Below are 21,709 nucleotides of genomic sequence, written 5' to 3'. Positions count from 1 at the left end.
GCCGGCCTTCCTGGTTCGGACGCCGGACCTGTGTTCTCATCGATGCGGCTCCCGGGGCGATTGCTTCTGTCTAGGTATTGTGCGGAAAAGGAAGCTCGCTGGAACCGAGGCTGGAGCTTCGCTCGTTGCTGACCGCGACCGCGGAGGACTGCCGAGGACCGGGTGGGCTATGGGCGAACCCGGCCCTGTGGTTCCGGGGCACCGCGCGGGAGGCCGGAGCTGGTGCTTGCGGCGGCTGGGGATGGACAGCGAGTGGCTTTTGCTGGAGACTGGGCGTGAGGTGAGGGCCGCGGGAGGCGGCGGAGGAGCGGGACCAGGACCGGGCGGGAAGCCGAGTCAGGTCTGGGGAGCCCCGGGCGTGAGGCTAGGTGAAGCCGGGGCGGGAAGCCCAGGCAGGAGGCCGGGGCCCGGGGCGGCTGCACGGGAGGACTGCTGCGATGAGCGCCGCCATAACGGACGCAGTGGCCTCGGGCCCGTGTAAGACAGGACAGGGCGAGAGTCCGGACGATTCTAGACAGGGAAACTGAGGCGGAGGCGAATCTCGCCCAGGGGTTCCGAGGTCCGCGCTCGGATGGCTGCGGAGGACGTGGACTCTTTGGAGTTGGTTTTGAAGGTGATTGCGAGTTTAAGGGTGGGGCACTTAGAATATCGAACTTTAAAGTCATTTTCAACTCCTAAGGATAATTGGCGCGTTAAGACGCGCCACGCTTTGCCTTGTGTCTCGGTACCGCCGAGTGGCATCCCTACAGTGGGTCAGATAGAATTCAGTGTCCTCCGAGGCTGCTCAGGGTTTGAGAATACATAAATGGATTGTGCTGGGATCGAACCTAGGACTTCATGATTGAAAGCCAAGCACTCTGTCAGCTGAGCTGTATCCTCAACCCCCAAAAATGCAAAATTAAAAAAAAAAAATTTAAAGAGGAAAGGTGAGGGACCATTGTGTCTAGGATAGAGGTGCTGGACTTTAGCGTCCAGAAAAGCTAAGACTAGGGGGCCACATAATTGCAGGCAAATCTGGAAGGAGAACTGGGTCGGGGACAGGCTTATGTTGTAGAACCATTTGTGTTTTGGAAAGAGTTTGTGCCATACTGAGTGATTGATTGGTCATCTTGTAAATTAAATTCCTTAGTTATGTTAGATTTTTCTTAGAATCCGGATGTTCTCAGTTGAGGAACAAAGAGACTAATGTGCTCAGGTTTATGACTTGAACTAGGGAAGAAAACTTATTTATACATCGAAGGAGTGGGACATCTGAGTAGGCTGTATGATGAAGTTCGGAGGAGTGGATTCATTTGCAATACCCTAGAGCAGGTCCAGCCACAGATGTTGCTAAATTAGCAGGCTTTAAAGAGCTACTTAATTTAGTTACCACTGGGCATGGTGGTGCAGGCCTTTAATCCCACCACTTGGAAGGCAGAGGCAGGCCGATCTCTGAGTTCAAGGCCAGCCTCGTCTACATAGAGAGAGTTCCAGGCTAGCTAGGGCTACAGGGATATCCTGTCTCAAAAAGACATAAAATAAATAAAATAAAATAATAAAATAAAGAGCTACTTTAGTTACAACTGTAAGGTTATTTATTAGATTACCTAATCTGATCCCTGCACATGCACTAGGTTCCCACAAATCCTGTATGGCAAGGTAGTTAATCAAGTGTTGACTTATTTAGTCTCAATTCTGTAGACTAATTTATTACTGCCGAATAGCTTGGCAGGCCTGGATCAGCAAGGGCAAGAAGATCATAAAGCATTCCTCAACATGTTCTACATTATTCCATAGGTTTGTGTGGGGCCACATCTATGGGAAGAGACCCATATAAACCAAGACATTCTCGGAAGGTTATGGCTGGACTCAGGGCCTGTGAAGAAGCCTGCTGGACCTGGCTTTATGCAAGGTCAGGTTTTAGGCAGTATTTGGTACATAGCTAGTAAAGTGTATGAAGAGCCTAAATCAAAGCCAAGATAACGATAACATCTGTCTTACCTCTGCAGGCACTGCATGACATGGGTGCACTTACATACATTCGGGCAATACATTCATACACATAAAATAATTTTTTTTTTTAAAAAAAAAAGGAAATAAAATTAAGTAACTGGGCAGTTGGCGGGTTTTAAAGAAAGAAGGGAAATGATGTGCTTTAAACTTTTTCTTTACCATTTCAGCTGCTATGTGAAGAGTCAGATCTAGAGAAGAGCAGAAAACTCAGGAGACCAGAAGTTTGGACAGCATGAAAGTGACGAGATTTAGAGCATGCGTGAATCATAGCCAGTACATTTGTCCACAGTTTAATTGTGGGGTGAGGGAAGATGAGTCAAAGATGGCATCTGTGTGTTTGGCTGGATGGTAATGTCAATTAATAAGCAGTACTGTACTCTTTAAGGGTCTGAGGACAGGTGTGATTCTGAAAGATTTTCCAAAGGAGGAAAGAAGGCAGGTTTTAGAAAATCTGGAGACTTTTGTGTTCTCTGTTTAGGTTGTAGTAACGGTCAGTAAAGATGTTACCTTGTGCACTGAAAATAATAAGTGGAAAATTTGGAGATCTGCATGTCAGAAGAATCGCATTGTTTTCCTTCACAGGGTTGTGGCTAGACAGGTCTATGGGGAAAGTGTGTTAGATGTGAATTTGGGCACTGTTTCTGCCTTTTCCAAAGACTCTGTGCTGCCTTTGTGGATTAAGAGGGAAGATAGAACTCAAGGCACATTTTGAATTACAATTGGTTGAAGGTGTATTAGTAGGGTGGTTTGGTAGGGTATTTACTAGTCTTTTCAGAGAGCTTTACCTTTGACTACTTTCCATTTTGCTTTTCTTTTTTTTAAAGATTACTTTTATTTTTTATGTGCATGCATTTATGTGTATGCATGTTTTATTTTATGTGTATATAATACCCAGGGAGATCAGAACAGGGTATTAGATTCCCCAAGAACTAGAGTTACAGATGGTTGTTAACCTCCATGTGGGTGCTGGAAACCAAACCCAGGTTCTCTACAAAAGCACTATTAACCACTGAGCCATTTCTCTAGCCCCAAGATTTATTTTTATCTGCTAGTGTATGCCATGTGTATATGGGGCACCTGAAGAACCCAGAAGATGGCATTGGATCCCCCAGGAACTAGGGTTACAGACAGTTTTAAGCTACCTGATAGGAGTGCTGGGAACTGAATTTGGGTCCTCTACAAAGCAGCAAGTACTCTTAAGCACTGAGCCATTTCTCTAGCCCCACATTTCCCTTTTTTATATGTCTTGAATGAAGGTCCAGAACCAACTGCTGCATCAGTTTTCATGGGAGACTAGAGCTACAAGGAATGTTGGCTGTCTTCTGTGGACAGAATAACACTTCAGGAAATATTGACAAAGTAGTGTGATAGACTGAATTAACAAAGTAAAGTTTAACAGAAATCAGTGGAAGTGGAAGGTCCTGCACTGGAGTTCAGAATTTTCTAGCTAGTCAAGTGTAGAGTGAAAGATTTATAACAGTAATTCTTGGAGGAGGGGAAGACCAAGAAATGTAATCTTCTCTAAGTCTGAGTGGTATTGGCGGTGTGGTGGGTCTGCTGTGAACACGAATGCAGTTTATATGCCACCATCATGTCTAGAACTGGGAAAGTGATCACGTGTTTGACTTTGTAGTAGAATTTAGATTTGTTTTTCTTAATATAATAACCAGGCATAACAATAAACCAGGAATCCTTTCGTAGACCTGCTAAAATGACAAACTCGAACTCATGCCCTGGGAGTGAGGTTGAAGTTACTGGGAATACAAGACCTGGAAAAGAGAAGTATCAGTAGATACTTCACAGAAATGATGCAGAAGGGGATTAGATGGTGCCTAGGGCAGAACCAAGGCCAACTGGAGGAATTCATAGACAAAAAGGTGCCAAGTCAGCCATTGAAAAAAAATCCAAAGGCCTGCCTTCCATATGTAAAGGCTTTAGTTGTAGGTACTATTTAGGTTGAGTTGGTGGGGAATGTGTGGAAAGAATTCCCCCCCTGTCAATTGTTGATCGAACCAGATGACGTTTCAGGGTCCTGCCAACCTGAGTGTCAGTGGTTCTGCTTTCTCCTCTTCATACAGCCTTTTGCCTTTTTCTGCTTGGCGGCTGGTGGCCCTGAAAATGAGGTATCAGGCGAGCAGTGTGGACTGCACAGGAGTCTGAGTTCATGTCAGGCACTGTGTACACTGCTGGTTGCTAAGATTGAAAGATCTGTGCTCTTCAACACGGTGTTTGCTTGTGTCTCTTACAGTGTTTCTTGTCTTTCAGGTGACTATAGGACGAGGATTTGGTGTCACGTACCAACTGGTATCAAAAACATGTCCCCTGATGATTTCTCGAAACCATTGTGTTTTGAAGCAGAATCCTGAGGGACAGTGGACAATTATGGACAATAAGGTACAAGAGCTCACAGACGCCCACGGTGCCTATTGAGTTTGTATATATCTTTAAGTTACTTTTTCTTTTTCATTTTTTAAAAAAATTTTATTTTTTTTTATTATATGTGTATGCGTGTATTGCCTGCATGTAGGTAAGTGCACCGGTGTCCTGGAATGCCCTTGGAGGTCAGAAGAGGCTGTCGGATCCCCTGGGACTGGAGTTACAGACAGTTGTTAGCTGCCATGTGGGTCCTGGGATTCGAACCCAGGTCTTCTGCAAGAACAACCAGTGCTCTTAACTGCTGAGCCATCTGTCTAGCCCCTAGGTTACTTTTTCTTACATGGATGATTAATTTATGGTATGAAAGGCAAAAGCTCATCCTCTTCCCTCTTGCTACTCCCACCGTTCTCCCTCTGTGCTGCCAGAGATTACGCAAGATCATCTATAACAACCTGGGTTGATGTTACCGTGAAGGGAATATCTGAATTGAAGATGTGGGTCCTTTTCAAAACTAGGCTTTGTTTCTGGAGACATAGTTCCTTTTGAAAGGTGACGATCCAAAGATGTTGGGAGGATGCGTGTGGCTCAAGGGACACAGCACAAGGAGAAAGCTGTCTACACTCCGCTCCTTCCATCTTTCCTTCTGAGCAGCCCTCTTTCTCCCTTTTCTTGAAAAAATATTTTACATGTTGGTGTTCTGAGAAATACTGGCTTTGAGTAGGGTTTTCCTGATTTAAATAAACATTTTAAACCACTGGGCTAGTTTGAAGTATACCAAGAGAAGTAAACTGTCCAAAGCCCAGGAATTAGGAAGTACTTAAAGTACAAATGCACAAGCACCCAGGAATATAGGGGAGACTGTAGAGTATAACCAGTTAGGGTTAGGAAGGCTGAACTCTCTTTAAAGTCTGTGTGTGTGTGTGTGTGTGAGAGATCATATACGCCGATTCTTACATCACACTCCAGCTTCATGGATTTCACAAGACAGAAGGACCACAGAGAGGGGGGAAGAGGATGTGGCATATGTACACACAGAGAGAGAGAGAGAGAGAGAGAGAGAATATTTTTCCTGTGAGAGAGAGAGAGAATATTTTTCCTGTGAGAGAGAGAGAGAGAGAGAGAGAGAGAGAGAGAGAGAGAATATTTTTCCTGTGAGAGAGAGAGAGAGAATATTTTTCCTGTGAGAGAGAGAGAGAGAGAGAGAATATTTTTCCTGTGTGTATTGTCCACTTGTTGGGTCCCCTGGAGCTGGGGTTGTAGGCATTTGAACCCCTTGGTATAGGTGCCAGGAACTGAACTTGGGTCCTCTGCAGGAGCAGGCAGTCCTCTTAATGGCTGAGCCATCTCTCCAGCTCCTGAACTATCTTTGGACACTATTAACTGCCTCACTGCTCTGCTGGCAGGAATTTCAAGGTTCCCGTTAGAAGTGAGGAAATCGAACATGTGTTAGCAGCTTCAGCTTGCATTCTTAAAACTGCCAGATGTCAGCTGTTGAGGACAGTGCCTTCCTGCTCTAGGGTTCGCTCTGTGTTGTAGGACATGGTAGAAATTGTGAGTAAACTGGTATGGCACTATTGGCAAGGCGCTGATGCTCAGGCTGTCTAGTTTGTTTAACCCTGTGTGGACACAGATGGACCTGCGACTGAAGTGGGTAAAGTGTCTTGCCCAAAACCTTTGTATAACTGGTGAGTGAGTGAATGAGCCAGGACTTGGCATTCAAATCTCTCTACTCTGCTGTGTTGTCAGGTAACAGCGGCAGACATACACAATTTGCTATACTGGTTCATCATTTAAAAACTTTTAAAGTTCTATTTAAGCTATAGCCATAGGGTTTAAAGCCTGTGCAAGCTTCTTTCTGAATCCCTTAGCAGGAGGCTTTCCTCAGTAGTGCTGGCTGTCTGATAACGGCACCGTAGTGTCCTTGGCTAGTTCGTTGCTCCCGTGACTACTGGCAATATGGCATTGGTAGAGTTTGATAATTGATGCTCCTGGCTATCTTGGTGTCCTTGAATGCCATCCACAGGGATCAGAAGCGGCCTTTGCTGCAGCAGGTTGTCACGCTGTGGGGCTACACTCCAGTGTTCACTTTTGCCTTTTCTTGTGGGACTGTCAGAATCATCACCGTGCCTTTCTCTCAGTCCTCAGATAATGTAGAAGAAAGACAGATTCCTGGTTCTTCCAAATTTTTTCTCAACAATTAGTCTAAATCTTTTAGTTTTGATTCTGTTGGTGAGGTGTTTGATTGCTTTTTGTTTGTTTTGAGAGGCCATAATAGGGGTTTTTTTGGTGGAGCAGTTCTCACATGTAAAATCCCTAGTCCCTTTGTGTGTGTGAGAGAGAGAGAGACAGACAGACAGGAAAGGATGCCCTTTCCTTCCTGGCTTCTGGCATGATGCCGTGGCAGCCATCTTATGGGACTTTCAGCTATAGGACATCACTGTTTGAAGTCATTGCCAAGTCTTTTTCAAGAGATAGATGTTTCTAAGAAGCAAAAACTTAAAAAGCATTGTTTTTGCTTCATAAAATTAGCTCATCTGTTAGAATGGCCAGAAAGTGAGAGCTTATGTATAACATGTATTTTAACCACCCATACCCTGCCCCCCCTGAAAAAAAGCAGTGTAGGCGGACCTTGAAGTACATGTATTCCTCAGACCAGCTGCTGTGACAAAATGCCCTGATACAAGTTAAAAAGATTATTTTAACTCCTGGTTTCTGAGGTTTTGGTACATCCTTCTTGGCTCTGTTGATTCTAGGCCTATGGGGAGGGGAGACAGACAGATAGACAAGGGGAAGGGAGAGAAGCCAGGTCTTCTCCCTTAGTTCGTCTTGGGAGCACCCTCACACACTCAGAGATGTGCTTTACTCACCTAGGAAGTTGACAGTGGAGAATAAGTATCACTTCTGGTCTGCTTCTTGTCAACTTGACACATAACCATTTCCTTAAATCATAGCATTACACCCCTGGCTCCCAAAAGCTTCTGTCTGTCTTATAATGCAAAATGCAGTCAGTCTATCTCTAAGACTTGTCATAGACTTGACAGGCCCAGCATTGTCCAAAACCCAAGGGTGAGAATCAAGGCAAACTCATCTGTGAACTTTTGTAAACACAAAAACCAGTTTATATAACTCCCATTGTACTGTGGAACAGAGAAAATGTTTTCATTCCAAAACAGAGGAATGGAGGCAGAGAACAGAGTCAGACCAGAAGACTGAAGCCCAACAGGGTGAACATTAAACCTGTAGCTTCATCTAGGGCACAAGGTGGCACGTGGTAAGCCTCCCAGTGGCCCGGGCAGCCCTGCTGCTATTGCCTTAACACGCGCGGTTCATGTGGCCTCTCTGGGGCTGGGTCTGCACTGCTGCTAAGGCTTAACCGCATCTCCTCCTGCGTCACTCTCAGGGTCGCCTTCAGACACTGAATCCTGTCAACAGTGCCTGGCCTCTCAGAGTTTCCTGGGAAGTCTGGGTAGAAGTCTCCATGACTCCCTAACTTTCATTTTGCACACTGGCAAAACCAGCGTCCCATGGACATAGACCACAGCCAGATAGGCTTCTGAGTGCCTGGGTAGCTGAGTACAGGGAAACACCTGGAGACACCTCCCTAGGGCAGCTCTGGAGGGGCGGGGTACCCTATCAGCTCTTAAAGGGAAAGTTTTTCAAATAAGTTTACTTATACCCTTAAGGGATTAGCTGGACTCTCCCTGCCTCTGACTCCAGAAGCAGTGGAAGGGAGTAAAGGAAGGGACCGGGCATGGTATAGTCTCCAGGAACATACCCTTAGGGACCCACTTCCTCCATCTAGGCCCCTCCTAAAGTTTCCAGAGCCTTGTAAATAGTATCTCTGGACCAAGCATTTGACATATGAACCTATAGGAGCTGTTTTCAGATCATAGCACTCTGCCCCTAGCTTTGAACAGCTCATGTATTGGTTGCTACCTGATAGGCATTGAGGAAATGAGAGCTCTGACCTAGGGAATGAGTTAATTCCTTCATAGATTTTTTTTTTTCTTTTGAGACAGCATCTCATTGCGTAGCCCTGACTGACCTTGAACTCACAGAGATTACCCCCTGCTTCTTCAGCACCCCCTCCCCCCATCAGTGCTGGGATTCAAAGTGTGCACAGTATTGGGAGATGGTAAAAAGTAGGAGGTGGGCCTACTTTGGAGGAAGTGGGTCACCTGAGGAGTGCCCCTGAAGGCTTCATCTTGTATTGACTCCTTCCTAGATTCTCTTTGCTTCCTGACTGCTTTGTCTTAAGCTCTTCTGCTGTGCCCTTCCCACTGTGAAGGTCTGAAACTGCTGAAACAGCCAGGTACATAAATCCTCTTGTTCTGTCAGATATTTTGTCACAGCAGTGGAAAGTCTGGCTGACACAACTAGCTCTGCATACAGTGGAGGACTATGGTTCTGCTTGTGTGGTTTCAGTTCATCCTTCCTTTTAGCATCCAGCTCTTTCACAGTTACACTGTGGAATGCCCTCAAGGCTCAGACCTGTTAACACAAAGCTTTCCCATTCCCTCATGCCCCTGTTGTTGGTCACCTACTTACTATCTGGTGATTTCTACCAGTATGCTTTATGATCTGGTCTTGCTGCTTGGAATAGTTCAGCATTAGGTCTTCTGACAAGAACTGTTTGTTGTTTTTGCTCTTAGCTGGCATACTTTTAAAAAATATGATGGGCTGGGGACATGGCTCAGTAAAAGCACTTACCACATAAGTGTGAGGACCCGAGTTTGGGTCCCCAGAACCCATGTAAAGTCAGATGTTCTAATCTTAGGGCTCCTACAGCAAGGTAGAAGCAGAGCCAGAGGCAGGAGGGTCCCCAGAAGCTCATAGTGTTCACAGCTATGAACAAATGACCCTATCTCAACCAAAATGGAGGTGAAGACCAGCACAAACCCAAGGTTTTCCTCTGGCCTCCATGTGGTTACCATGGCACACTCACCCTGGCACATTCACCCTGCATTCACACACTATACACACAAAGATTAAATAAATGTGATGGCAGTGTAATAAAATTATGAATGTCTGTTCTTTGAAAGACACGATTAAGAAAAAGGCAAGTGACAGGCATAGTAGTGCACACCTTTAGTCCCAGCACTCAGGAGGCAGAGGCAAGAGGATCTCTGTGAATTCAAGGCCAGCCTGGTCTACAAAGCTAGTTCCAGGCCAGCTGGGGCTACAGGGAGACCATCTCTCAAAAAAACCAAAAAAAAAAAAAAGAAAAAAAGATAACCCAGTTTCTAAAATGGATAAGAGACAGGTACTTGACAAAGAATGTACCAGATTCTACTTTGAATATCCATGAAAAGTAGGGAAATTAAAATAAAAACCACAATACATCCTGGAAGTGGCTAAAATTATAGACTAATAATGTTGGGTGCACTGTATTCCTTTCATTATTCTCTTGTTTTTTTGGGGGTTTTTGGGGGGATCTTTTTGAGACACGGTCTCCCTGTAGCCCCAGCTGTCCTGGAACTCACTTGGTAGACCAGGCTGGCTTTGAGCTCACAGAGATCTGCCTGCCTCTGCCTCCTGAGTGCTGGGATTAAAGGCGTGCGCCACCAGGCCCAGCTCTCTCACTCTTCTAGAGGGAAAATACATTGACACAGCTACTTTGAGAATTTATGTGATACTTATTCAGGTTGGACATATGTATGGAGCTCATGACAGTTTTCATTTCAACAAAGTAGTTGTAGCTACCAACAGAGCAAATAAACTGGAGTCTTTTATTATTTTTTTAATATTATTCATTTTTTGTGTATGAGTGTATTTGCCTGCATGTAAGTAGGTACACCCCTGTCGTGCAGTGTCCATGGAGGTCAGAAGAGAGTACCCTGGAACTGGAGTTACAGGTGGTTGTTAACCACCATGTGGGTGCTGGGTATCGAACCCAGGTCCTCTGCAAGAGCAGTCAGTGCTGTTAACCACCGAGCCATCTAGGTTCAGTTTCCAACAACCGCATAGTATTTAGCAGCCATCCAAAACTCCAGTTCCAGGCGATCTGACACCCTCTGGCCTTTGTGGGTATCAAATAACACAGGTACACTTACATACAGGCAAAACACTCATACATGTAAAATAAAAAAATTAAAAATTTTAGAAATTATTTTTTAAAAAGTAGAGAGAAACTAAGGAATACACCCAATGTTGACCTCTGGCTTCTATACACACGTGCACATGTGTGCGCACACAAACCCAACAACACAAAAGCTTGACATGAGAATACATAGATAATGCTGTTTGCATAATGTTCAAAAGTAGCCAAATGATTAAGTCAGAATATTAGTCCCCGATACTGAGAGGAGGTGGCTCAGGGGATTTCTAGGGTGCTAATGATGTGGGCTTTTTAAAAGTCATGTTGTAAATAGCACTAAAATGTTGACTTTGTGATTATTCATGAAGTTGAATATTTATGATTTATTCACTTTCAGTTTACATATTATGCTTTGGTAAAGACATTTAGAATGACTAATAGTTTTCTAATATTGCTAAAATAAAAATACAGGTGCTGGAGCGCATGCTGAGCAACTTGAGTTTTGCACGTGGGCATATAAAATGGTGTCTCCACTTGAAAAATGCTTTGGTAGTTTCTTGGACTTAAGCATAAACTTGATGATCCATTTCTGAGTATTAAGATTGAGAACATGTTCTCAGCAACTCCTGCAAGACTTTATCCATAATTGCCAAAAGCTGGAAAGACAGGGAGTAGAAAGTTCTGGTTTACATACATTTAATACCCATCAGCAATAGAAACTATTAAATCATTGATAATTCAGTGACATGGATAAATCCCAGGATTATGTCAAGTGAAAGAAGTCACACTCAAAATGTACATATGTAGGATTCCATTGGTATTGCATTCTGGAAAAGGCAAACCTGTATTGTACAGCCAAGAGCAGGTAAGATCACCTGGGAGTGGAGGAACAGTTGAGTCCAAAGGGGCAGGCCAGCTTGATAAAGTTACACAGCTGCATGTGTTTGCATAGAAATGGGACTTTATAAATACTGATATCTGGTCGGGTGTGGTGGTGCACGCCTTTAGTCCTAGCACTTGGGAGGCAGAAGCAGGCGGATCTCTGGTTCAAGGCCAGCCTGGTCTACATAGTGAGTTCCAGGCTGGCTGAGACTACAGGGAGACCCTGTCTCAAAAAGACCAAAAAACAAAAAAAACCCAAAACATATTTGGTCCCCATCTCAGACATGTTAGCTCAGGGCATGGACCTGGGCACTATTTTAAGCCTTCCCAGATGATTTAACTCTATAGGTAGTGTTGGGAACCACTAGATAAAACATGTAGTGAACTCAAAGAAAGCATGGCCTTTGGGCTTTGGATTTTCTCTCCAGGAACTACTGAAAACAGCTGAACAGAGTTTGGACATCAGGTGGAGTAACTTGTTTCTAAGTGTGGGTATACCGCCTTCTCTGCTCAGATAGCTAAGAGCTAGGAAGCTGGCTGTTAGCAAGCTCTTTCACTACTGCTTGAATATGTTCAAGCAGGTGATCTTGAAATCCAACACCTGGAGACCCTTGAACAAGCATGGTTCATTTAAATCGTTGCATTTGAAGTCATATCCTGGGTAGTACTTGCTTATTAGCAGTCACAGGATTTGCATGGTTTTCTGTAGTCACCTTATTAACCTGTCTCAGCTGTGGTTCAAATTACACTACCAGCTGTCACCAAGCAGTGATGAATGGTAAAGAGATGTCCGGGAATAAATGGTGTTGGGAACATTTTTGACAGCTTATTGTGCAAATCAGAAGGACTGTGCCAGAGTTCTGTTAATGGAGGTGATCTGGTAGAGGGCACTCCTGAAAGATTCACCTTTTCTAGGGATTATTTGACTTTTCATTAAAAAAAGAAGATTTATTTTTATTTTTATTTATGTGTATGTCTGTGTGTGTATGTGCCTATGTGTGCAGGTGCCTGAGAAGGCCAGAAGAGGGCACTGGATCCCATGGAGCTGGAGTCACAGGCAGTTGTGAGCTGCCTGATATGGGTTCTGGGATCCAAACAGCAAGTACTCTTAACCACTGAGTCATCTCTCCAGCCCTTGGACTTGGGGCTTATTTTGTAACTTTATTTGTGTGCTACCTTATCTTTGACTTTGAGATTTGTTTTTTCATTTATTTATTTATGCATTTACTTATTTATTTTTCTTTTTGAGACAGGGTCTTGCTATGTAGCTCAGCTTGTCCTGGAATTTGAGATCTTCCTACCTCAGACTCCTGAGTGCTGAGATTATAGGCATGTCCTGCCATGTCTGACTAGCTTTGAGACTCTTTCTGATTTCTGTACTTTGGTATTAAGGTGACTCTCGTGTCACATTACTGTGCTTAAGACCTTTTCTCTTTTTTTAAATAGGGTCTCCCTGTAGTCCCAGCTGGCCTGAAACTCACATCTGCCTCTGCTTCCCAAGTGATGGCACTAAAGGTGTGAGCCACTTGCCCAGCGAGATCTTTCTTAAACACTGTATGTACACTAATATTGACTGCTCTATTTTAAAATTGTTCTTATGGGGCTGGAGAGATGGCTCAGCAGTTAAGAACACTGATTGTTCTCACAGAAAACCTGGGTTCAAATCCCAGCACCCACATGGCAGCTAACAACTGTCCGTAACTCCAGTCCCAGAGGATCTGACAGCCTCTTCTGACCTCCAAGGGCATTGCATGACATGGGTGCACTTACCTACATGCAGGCAATACATGCATACACATAAAATAAAAATAAAATAAAATAAATAGAATAAAACTGTTCTTATGTGGATTGTTGTAGTTCTGTCCAATCCTTTGTTTATTCCTGTGTGTCGTTTCAGAATCAGCAGAACCCATCACTCCTGAAAGGTTTTCAGCCTCAATACAAAGAGTAGGAGGTTGACCAGATGAGCCATGTTAAATCCAAGTGTTAGACATAAAATATGGGGTCCAAGGACCCACCAATACCTCACAGAGAATACATGAACAAAAAAAGTAACTCTTCAAGGCAGCTTTTACTCTTCCGAAAGGCAGTTTTGCCTCATTCTAGTAGTAAGCAAGCTCACCAAGCAAAAGTTTGACAGGTTTTATCCTAGTGCAAGAGTACTTTGTCTACTTCATCTTTTCCACATTATTTGGGGTCTGACCTCACAGTCTTTCACAGTTGGCTAGTTTCAAAAGAATCATAGCAAAGGAAATGAAGGAAAGTGGAAAGGGGTCTGCGCTCAGGACTTTAAGTTCTGGAATGCAGCAGGGCCTTTGCATCAACAATAGTCTCACAAGCAGAGCATGGTGGCACATGTCTTTAATCCCAGCACTTGGGGGGTTGGTTAGAGGCAAATGGATCTTTTAAGAGATGGAGGCCAACCTGATCTACATAGTGAATTCCAGGCTAGCTGGGGCTACAGGGAGACCCTATCGCAACCCCTCCCCCCGCAAAAAATCAAAAGGCGAGGAGATGAAAAGATTTAACAAGATTTTCTTATTATCAAAAGTTTTACAAGGTAGGGGGTTACAAGCCTTACAAAGGTTACATTCCTGTGATCATTCTTTTGATGGAAAAGATTTGCATTCTTTATAATTATTTCCCTAAATTCCCTGTCTTTATTATACCACCAGACTTCAAATTTTAGTAAAATTTCTTGGCTTTAACTGTTGTCTCTAATAAGAGCAGGTTTTCGTTAATGATAAGTAACAAGGGATTGTTACTCAATCTGAACTAAATCTCTACTAGGATTATGCAACAATCTACTAGAATCATGGCTCTTTAGCTGTTAGAATCAAGGATACTAAAACTGAGGTCAAAGCCTGGCGTGGTAGTACACACCTTTAATCCCAGCACTTGGGAGGCAGAGGCAGGTGGATCTCTATGAGATCAAGGTCTACTTACTTACTAGTCTACGTAGGAGTTCCAAGCCAGCTGCTGCTACAGGGAGACCCTGTCTTTAAAAGACCAAAAAAACAACAACAACAACAACAAAAAAAAAACACCTGAAGTCACTCCCTTCCATTTGCCAATCCATTGTCTGTTAGGTTAATAAAGGGATCTTCTATTCCTGAATTTTTTGCTACTTTTTTAGTAAGGGCATTGACTCTGGAGAGCTCTGGCAATGGTTCTCTCTGGAACCGTTTTGCTGGTGGAGCTGAATGGGGGCACCAAGTGAGTGTGGCAGTTTGTTTACTCCTCCAGTGGGCCTTTCTAAGAAATCCCAAAAGTACAACAGTGGTCTTATTTGTTTAACTGCCAGATGTAGGGAGGAAAGGAAGTCCTTACTGATGTATGGAAAGAGATGTGAGCGAGAAGTAAAGACAAGAGTTATTAGCCTTACAAGTCCTAGGGCCTTGGACCAGGAGAAGCCAGAACAGAGGATGGTTATTAAATTTCCAAATCAAAGTCAGAATTTCTATTTATTTATTTATTTATTTGTTTATTTATTTATTATTTATTTAGTCTCTTTGTAGCCCCAGTTTTCCTGGAACTTGCCATGTAGACCAGGCCTGCCTCTACCTCACAGAGATCTGCCCACCTCTCCCTTTGAGTGCTGGCATTAAGAGCCTGCACCATCACGCCTGCCCCATTAGAATCTCTTAATGGGCTCATAAGAGCATCCATCCATTGGGCTCCTCATTTTTTCATTTTTACACCCTTCTAACATTTCCCTTTTATATTCTGGTCTTCTTAATTCGGTGAGACATAGTGACATTAACAAACAAATTTGCCACCTGTGAGTTTTTGAGAGTTATCTCCTTAGGGACAAAGCAGTTTCTACCCCTCCTCATAAAATCCCAACAACAAATCAGAGTTCACCCAGGGGAACAAATGTGTTTATTGGGCTTGCTTACAGAGCATGGGTGAGGGGTTCCTGGCAATAGTGTGGGTGATCTAAAAAGTGGAGTCCCTGTGCCTAGTCTTTCCCAGCCTATATACTCTAGCTCTGCCCCAAACCATAAGTCATGTGATTAGGGCAGAATTAAACACAACTGGCTGGGAGGAGTGACTGGACACTCAGGTGACCCTGCCCACCTCGTCCTCCTATGAAGCAGCATCAGCAGTCAACCAGCCACAGTGGGATGATCTTTGCAAGCAGGCACAGCTGAAGATTTGAAGATGGCAGTTGTTTGGCTCTGAAGGTAGTGCTGTGCAACATCACCTTTCTAAAAAAAATTGAAGTTTTTATTTACGTGTATGAGTGTTTTGCCTACGTGTAAGTGCAGCCACATGTGTGCTGCAGAGAGAGCATTAACTCCTGGAGCTGGCATTGCAGATGGTTGTTAGTTGTCACGTAGGTGTTGGTTCCTGAACCCTAGCAGTGCTCTTAACTGTTGAGCCGGCTTTCCAGCTCCATCACCTTTTTAAAAGAAACTTGAACACAGACTACATACATAGGATAATTGATGTTAGTATTGCCTGTGAACATATTGTTGAACTATGGAGCTTTATAAGGTCCCAGGTAAAGCTTAAGAAAACACAAGACACTTTAAATTTTTTTTCTTTGCACAATACAGAGTGACGTACCATAACTGCTTGTCTTTTTTTTTTTTTTTTGTCTTTTTTGAGACAGGGTCTCCCTGTCTTCAGCTCTCCTGGAACTCGCTGTGTAGACCAGGCTGGACTTGAACTCTGCCTCCCAGGTGCTGGGATGAAAGGTGTGTACCACCATGCCCGGCTACTGCTTGTCATTTTGAATGAGTGTAGTAAGTAGTGGGTAGAAGATCCATGGTAGTCCCTCATCAAATTGCTGGTTACAGCATCCAGTAGGAATCAGCTGAGGGAACCTTGTTAAAGCTGTGGTGCTGGAGTGACTATTGAGTTTTCTTTCAGGCAGAGTCCTCTCTCGTCCTCATGGACTGTCAACAGCACCTGTAATCTGGAGACTACGGAGCACAGAGCAATGGCATGTGGAAAGAGATGGTGTCAGAATGCACTTTCTGCTTAGCCTGTCCCTATCCCTGTCTCTGGAAAGTGAGAACAAAGGCAGACAAGCATGGAGCAAGGAGTCTGGAGGAGGGAAAGACTATCTTACCTCAGAAAAACAGGCTTGGAGACGCCGGGCAGAAAGAGCAGGCATCTCCACCCTTGCCCAAGCAGGATACTCCCTCTTCACCTCCAGCTGTTGCAGCTGCCCAGTGTCAGCAGCTTACCTAGCACCTGGCAGTCTATCCTTTGAGTTAGGGTTGGGGGTCTGTGCTTTCCTAGGATTCAGCCCTGGGCTATTGCAAGTTCACATGGGCTTCCCCGGTTTGGTTCTCTCAGAATGTCAGCTCCCTTTGGTATCTGGCCAGTGTTGGAAGCACATGGCTTGGGAAACTCTTAGTCCTGTTAGAAATCGGTAAATATATCCTGCAAAACAATGTGTCAAAATAAATTCTCTAAAAGCCTGCCATGGAGGTCTTTTATTACCTCCTTATTCTGGCTTAAAGCACATTGACCTTATCTGTGGCAGTAGAACCTGGGCTGGAATCTCTTCTGGTTTTCCCATTTCCATGATCCCATTAGGCATCCAGGAAAGGTAAACACCAAAAAGGTTTAAAAAAAAAAAAGAGGATTGAGACGTGTGTCTGAAGCCTGTGATGCAGGAGAGTTCAGGGGTATAGACCACAGTGGCACTGGGAAGTTTTATGGTCACATGATCATTACCATTTTGATGATGTCATTACCCAAGATGGCAGGTCATGTGACTGTCCCCTACTGGTGCTGTCATCAGCCAAGATGGTGGCCAGGTCATATGGTTGCCTCTATATTGATGAGGTTGCCAGCCAAACAGCAAAGTCACACAGTTACGTTTGCCTTTGGTGAACTCGGCTCCATGTTAAAATAAACCCATCCCCTACCAGGGCATGAATCCCGGTGAAATCTAGGAGTCTCACAATAAATGTGGACAGCCACACTCTTTACATTAACAGAGCATCTGGGCAAGGTTAGTACCAACAGAGAAGTAGTACATGTGATTTAGGTATGTAGGCCCAAGAGAGTAAAGCAGAGAAATGGGAAATAACTGGTCAGCCCAAGAAAGGGGAGGCCATATGTCTCACCATCAGTTACAACTGAATGCCAAGTAGTGTCATCTGGATCTGTTTTGATCTCTCCTTGGCTCCCAGAAACAAGTTATTGCTGGAAAGGAACATATGCAGAGTAAGGAAGGAGCCAGGAGATGTGCCCAATGCCCATAGGTGGAGCTGTTGCGCTGGGAAGGAGAAAGTGACCTTGATGTCATTTTGTCCTACCTAAGCAGGGCATGGACTGAGGTCAGACTGATCTGTGACTCTGCATTGGCAAAAATTTAAGACTCTTAGAAACTAACTTTAAGTTAAAGAATAGTTAATCCTGATTTAAAGCCTTAATAACTTTGTGTGGCACTTTTGGTTTTTAAAAGCAGAATCTCCCTGTGGCTCCAGCTGGCCTGGAACTTGTTATATAGACCAGCCTGGCCTCAATTGGACAGAAATCCCTCTGCCTTCTGAGAGCCAAGAGTAAAGGTGTACGCCACTAGGCCCAGCTCTGTGTTAGAAAAGCAACTGCTGGCATACATGTGTTCTAGGGCAGTGTCGGACCTAACCACACCAAGCCGCTCCATTCCAGTTTTTCATCTTTTGTAAATTCTTAGAAATATCTGGCCAATTGTTGGTCACAGAATGTATTTTAAGCATTCTGTGGCCAAAGGGACCCTCCAGGTTTAATCCAGAATATTTTCTCATCTGGTCCTTTTATCTAAAAACTCTGCCAGACTGTCATCTTTTCCCTGTTGGATATTAAAAGCCATACTGAGATGTTGAGATTGAAGAACCAGTTCTTTTATCTCTGCTATCAGATCTCTCAGGTCCTACAATGTTCCCTCTGGACTTAAGTATGGACCCATCTGGGGTCCTGGTTGGGGAATTTAACCTCTGGCACAAGGACCCCTCTGTGTGCTAGATGTTCTCATTCCTAAATAACACGTGGGGCCCTCTTGATCATCTTTTCTTCCAAGAATAGAATGTTCAGGATAGACATTGAGCCTAGATATAAAGCTGGGGCCCTAAGAACTGGTCTGCCACCCCAAAGGAGTCCTCTAGTAAGGATTTAAGTTCCCCTTTTGGATTTCTGACCTCAGAAATCTACTTCCTCCCCCTCCAAGGGGAGTTTCCCTAAGGAGATAAAAAATCTGGGGCTTTTCTGTGGGTTTGAAGTGAGGGAGATTTTGAGGTCTTTTTTGTATTGTTCAATTTCTGTCAGTTGGGACAGGAAGGGATATATTGAGTGGGGTGGGGGAGGCTCATGGATGGCCAAAGGAGTTGGTTCCCCTGCTGTCTGGGGAGATCTGGTCATTTTTCTTGGAGCTCAGTTTGTTCTCATTATTTCCCATAGTAATACTTTTCTGTTACTGTGATAAAACACCATGACCAAGGAAACTTAGAGAGGGAAGAGTTTATTTGATTTACAAGTTCCAGAGGAATAGGATTCCACTGTGGCTGGGAGGTATGGCAGGAGGCCGCTGGAAGAGAAAACTGAGGACTCACATCTTCAGGCAGGCACAGGAAGCAGAGACAGACTGGAAATGGGATGGGGCTTTCTACTCTCAAGTCTCTCCCCAGTGGAACACTTCCTCCAGCATGACTGTACCTCCTAAAGGTTTCATGACCCTCTCCAAATAACGCCAACAAATGGGGACCAGGTGTTCAAATGCTTGGAGCCAATGGAGGATACTTCATTGAAATCACCACACCCATTCTGGTCTCTAAATTGAGTCTCCTAGTGCCCCAAGGGCACCCTCTATCACCCTCACCCCCAACCCCAGCCCACCCTGGTCCCTAAGGAGATTTCTTGTACTGCAAGTCTGGTTTTTTGCCTATTTCCCGTTGGTTCCTCTTGGGATGGTGTTCAGGCTCCAAACACCTCTAGAGCTTTGGGTCTCTTCATGCTGGCTTCCCTTTCAGTTGGGCATCTCATTCACTCTCAGCTCCCAGAATGTCCTTTCTACCAAGGCAGCACTGCCATCCCCATGACTTTTCTTACCTTGTTCTGTGCAGAGTCACCTGGTCCCCAAGGCCCTGGCTTTGGGCCCTCTCTCCATCCCACTCCTCCCCCATTGCTGAGAGAGATTACTGATCTAGGGAGCACCAAACGCCCAAGTCCTGGAGTTGCTACAGTGAGGCTGGGGGACAAGTTTCCCCAAAGTTGGAGTTCTGGACTTCTTCCCAGATGGAATTAGAATCCTGGGCTGAATCCCCAAATTGTTTAAATCTGAGGTTCAAGGTCCCTTACCAATACTGCAGAAAGAACACATGGAGAAAGCAGAAGTAACTGGGCAACGCAGCTTTTACTTTTGCAAAAGGGTGTGTTGTTTCATTATGGTAGTGAGTGAGTATACTGAGCGAGTTAGGTAGATTTTTATACTAATGAGTACTAATTCTTCCTCATTGGGGTCCAGGCTCAAAGTCGCATAACTGTGTCCTGGGGGCCTTGATGGGCAGGGGTGCCTTCCCTGCAAGCTCAGCCCTGACATTAGTGAGGCCCAGGGTAGGAGTAGAGATGGAGGTTCCTCTACTGCAGGACTAGGCTAGTTCAAAAAGAATCAGCAGCTGAGCCTGGTGGCGTACGCCTTTAATCCCAGCACTTGGGAGGCAGAGTCAGGTGGATCTCTGTGAATTGGAGGCCAGCCTGGTCTACATGGTGAGTTTCAGGTCAGCTGGGGCTACAGGGAGACCCTGTCTCAAAAAGACAAAAAATAAAAAAATGGGGAAAAAAATCAGCCAAGGAAAGGAAAGTGGGAAGGGGTCTGCTGCTCAGGCCTTCAAGTTCTGAGATTGCAGCAGGGCCTTTGTCAGAAACGAGTTTTACAAGGTAGGAGAGATTACAAAATAGCATTGCAAAGGTTACATTCCTGTGATCATTTTTTTTGATAGATTGGAATTCTTTGCAGTCATTTCGCTCACAAGGCAGTAGTGGGTAAAGATCACTTTCCATCTTTTTTATCCCTTGTAGCCAATCCTTTCAGTGGGCTGGCTATGGATTTTTTTTTCTTTCTTTCTAGATGAAAGCTAGCTGCAGTTACTGTGCAAACTTGAGTCTTAGTCTCAGTTCAGAATGAGTTTGATATCTTTCCCGTCCTCCAAGCCCCACCAGTCTCTTGTTGACATAAGTTTATTTTAGGACTGGTCCTCTCTATTTTGCATCCTTTAGCTAACCCACCTCTACAAGTTGCTCCTGAACATGTGTAGGCTGTGCCATGTAATCCCACACTTATTTGTGCCCTTGCGTTATCCTTTCCACAGTTAACTGCTTAAAGTTACTTTCATGTCTTCTATTTTGTCCTTGGTGCGTTTGCCTTGTAAGATGTTGAGCATAAAACTGAAATGACTTAATGCATCAGTTGTGCCAGGACATAAAAGAAGGGAGCATGTATAGTAGACCATGTGCCAGGCAGGCACTGTTCAGAGTACATTGCATATGTTAAATTCATACAAAGATCCTGTGAAAGACAGTTATTAATTTCTCATTTTACGGATGCAGTAACTGGTCCAAAAAGTGAAGGAGAAATTTGCCCAGGGTGTTACTGAGCTATTGAGTGATGGAGACAGCACAAACCCAGGCAGTCTGACTCCAGGATCCATCTTTTTTTTTTTTAAATCTTTGGATCTGGGGATAGAACCTGGTCTTTACAAGTGCTAAGCAAGCACTTTTACCACAGAGCTGCATCCCTAGCTCTTAGAATCCATATGCTTAATCTAATTTCATTAAAAACCAAAAAAAAAACCCCACCCCAAATCAAGGATTTATTGTATTTGAGTGATGGTGTGCCATGTTTTACATAATTGTTTATTTCTTACAGGAACAGAGGAAAATAGGCACTTTTCTATTCTTTTTTTTTTTTTTTTTGTTTGAGACAGGGTCTCCCTGTAGCCCCAGCTGACCTGGAACTCACTGTGTAGACCAGGCTGGCCTTGAACTCACAGAGATCCACCTGCTTGTACTATCCCTACTTTATAGATAAAAATTGAGGTATAGAGAAATTAAATTTCTATAGGGCATGCAACTAATAGGCCTGGGGCATTGAATTTGTCTGTGAACCCAAGTCCAGAACTCCAGCTTTTTGCTATCCAGTGCCCGTGGACCCACCTGCTGTATGACTCCAGTACAAAATATTGGTATTGTGGGGCTGGAGAAATGGCACAGCAGTTAAGAGCTGACTGCTGTTGCAGGGGACCCAGGTTCGCTTCCTAGCACCTACATGGCGGCTAAGAACCTGCCTTAACTCCAGTTCCAGGGGAATCCGACACCTCCTTCTGACACCCTCTGCTGACCTCCGTGGCATTGTACAACATGGGTGCATTCACATACATGCAGGCAATACACTCATACACATAAAATAAAAATAAATTATTATAT

The 21,709-nt window shown here is 44.3% G+C and overlaps 1 protein-coding gene across 5 annotated transcripts in view; it reads left to right on the top strand.

Annotated features, from left to right (window-relative positions):
• Rnf8 (ring finger protein 8) overlaps positions 1-21,709 on the top strand; it is a 51,222-nt gene continuing 29,513 nt past the window's right edge. For 2 of the 5 annotated variants that reach the window (XM_029566945.1, XM_029566944.1), the window contains exons 1-2: positions 1-280; positions 4,258-4,386. In XM_029566945.1, coding sequence (XP_029422805.1) covers positions 170-280; positions 4,258-4,386 — 240 coding nt within the window. In that variant the 5' untranslated portion in view covers positions 1-169. The remainder of the gene's footprint in view (positions 281-4,257; positions 4,387-21,709) is intronic. The other 3 variants (XM_008840054.3, XM_029566947.1, XM_029566946.1) reach the window with 3 other exon arrangements.

The sequence above is a fragment of the Nannospalax galili genome, unplaced genomic scaffold (genome assembly GCF_000622305.1).
Source record: "Nannospalax galili isolate Female #2095 unplaced genomic scaffold, S.galili_v1.0 scaffold538, whole genome shotgun sequence".
Classification (NCBI taxonomy): domain Eukaryota; kingdom Metazoa; phylum Chordata; class Mammalia; order Rodentia; family Spalacidae; genus Nannospalax; species Nannospalax galili.
Note: the sequence above shows the minus strand (reverse complement) of the source record. Positions and strands in the feature narration are given on the sequence as shown.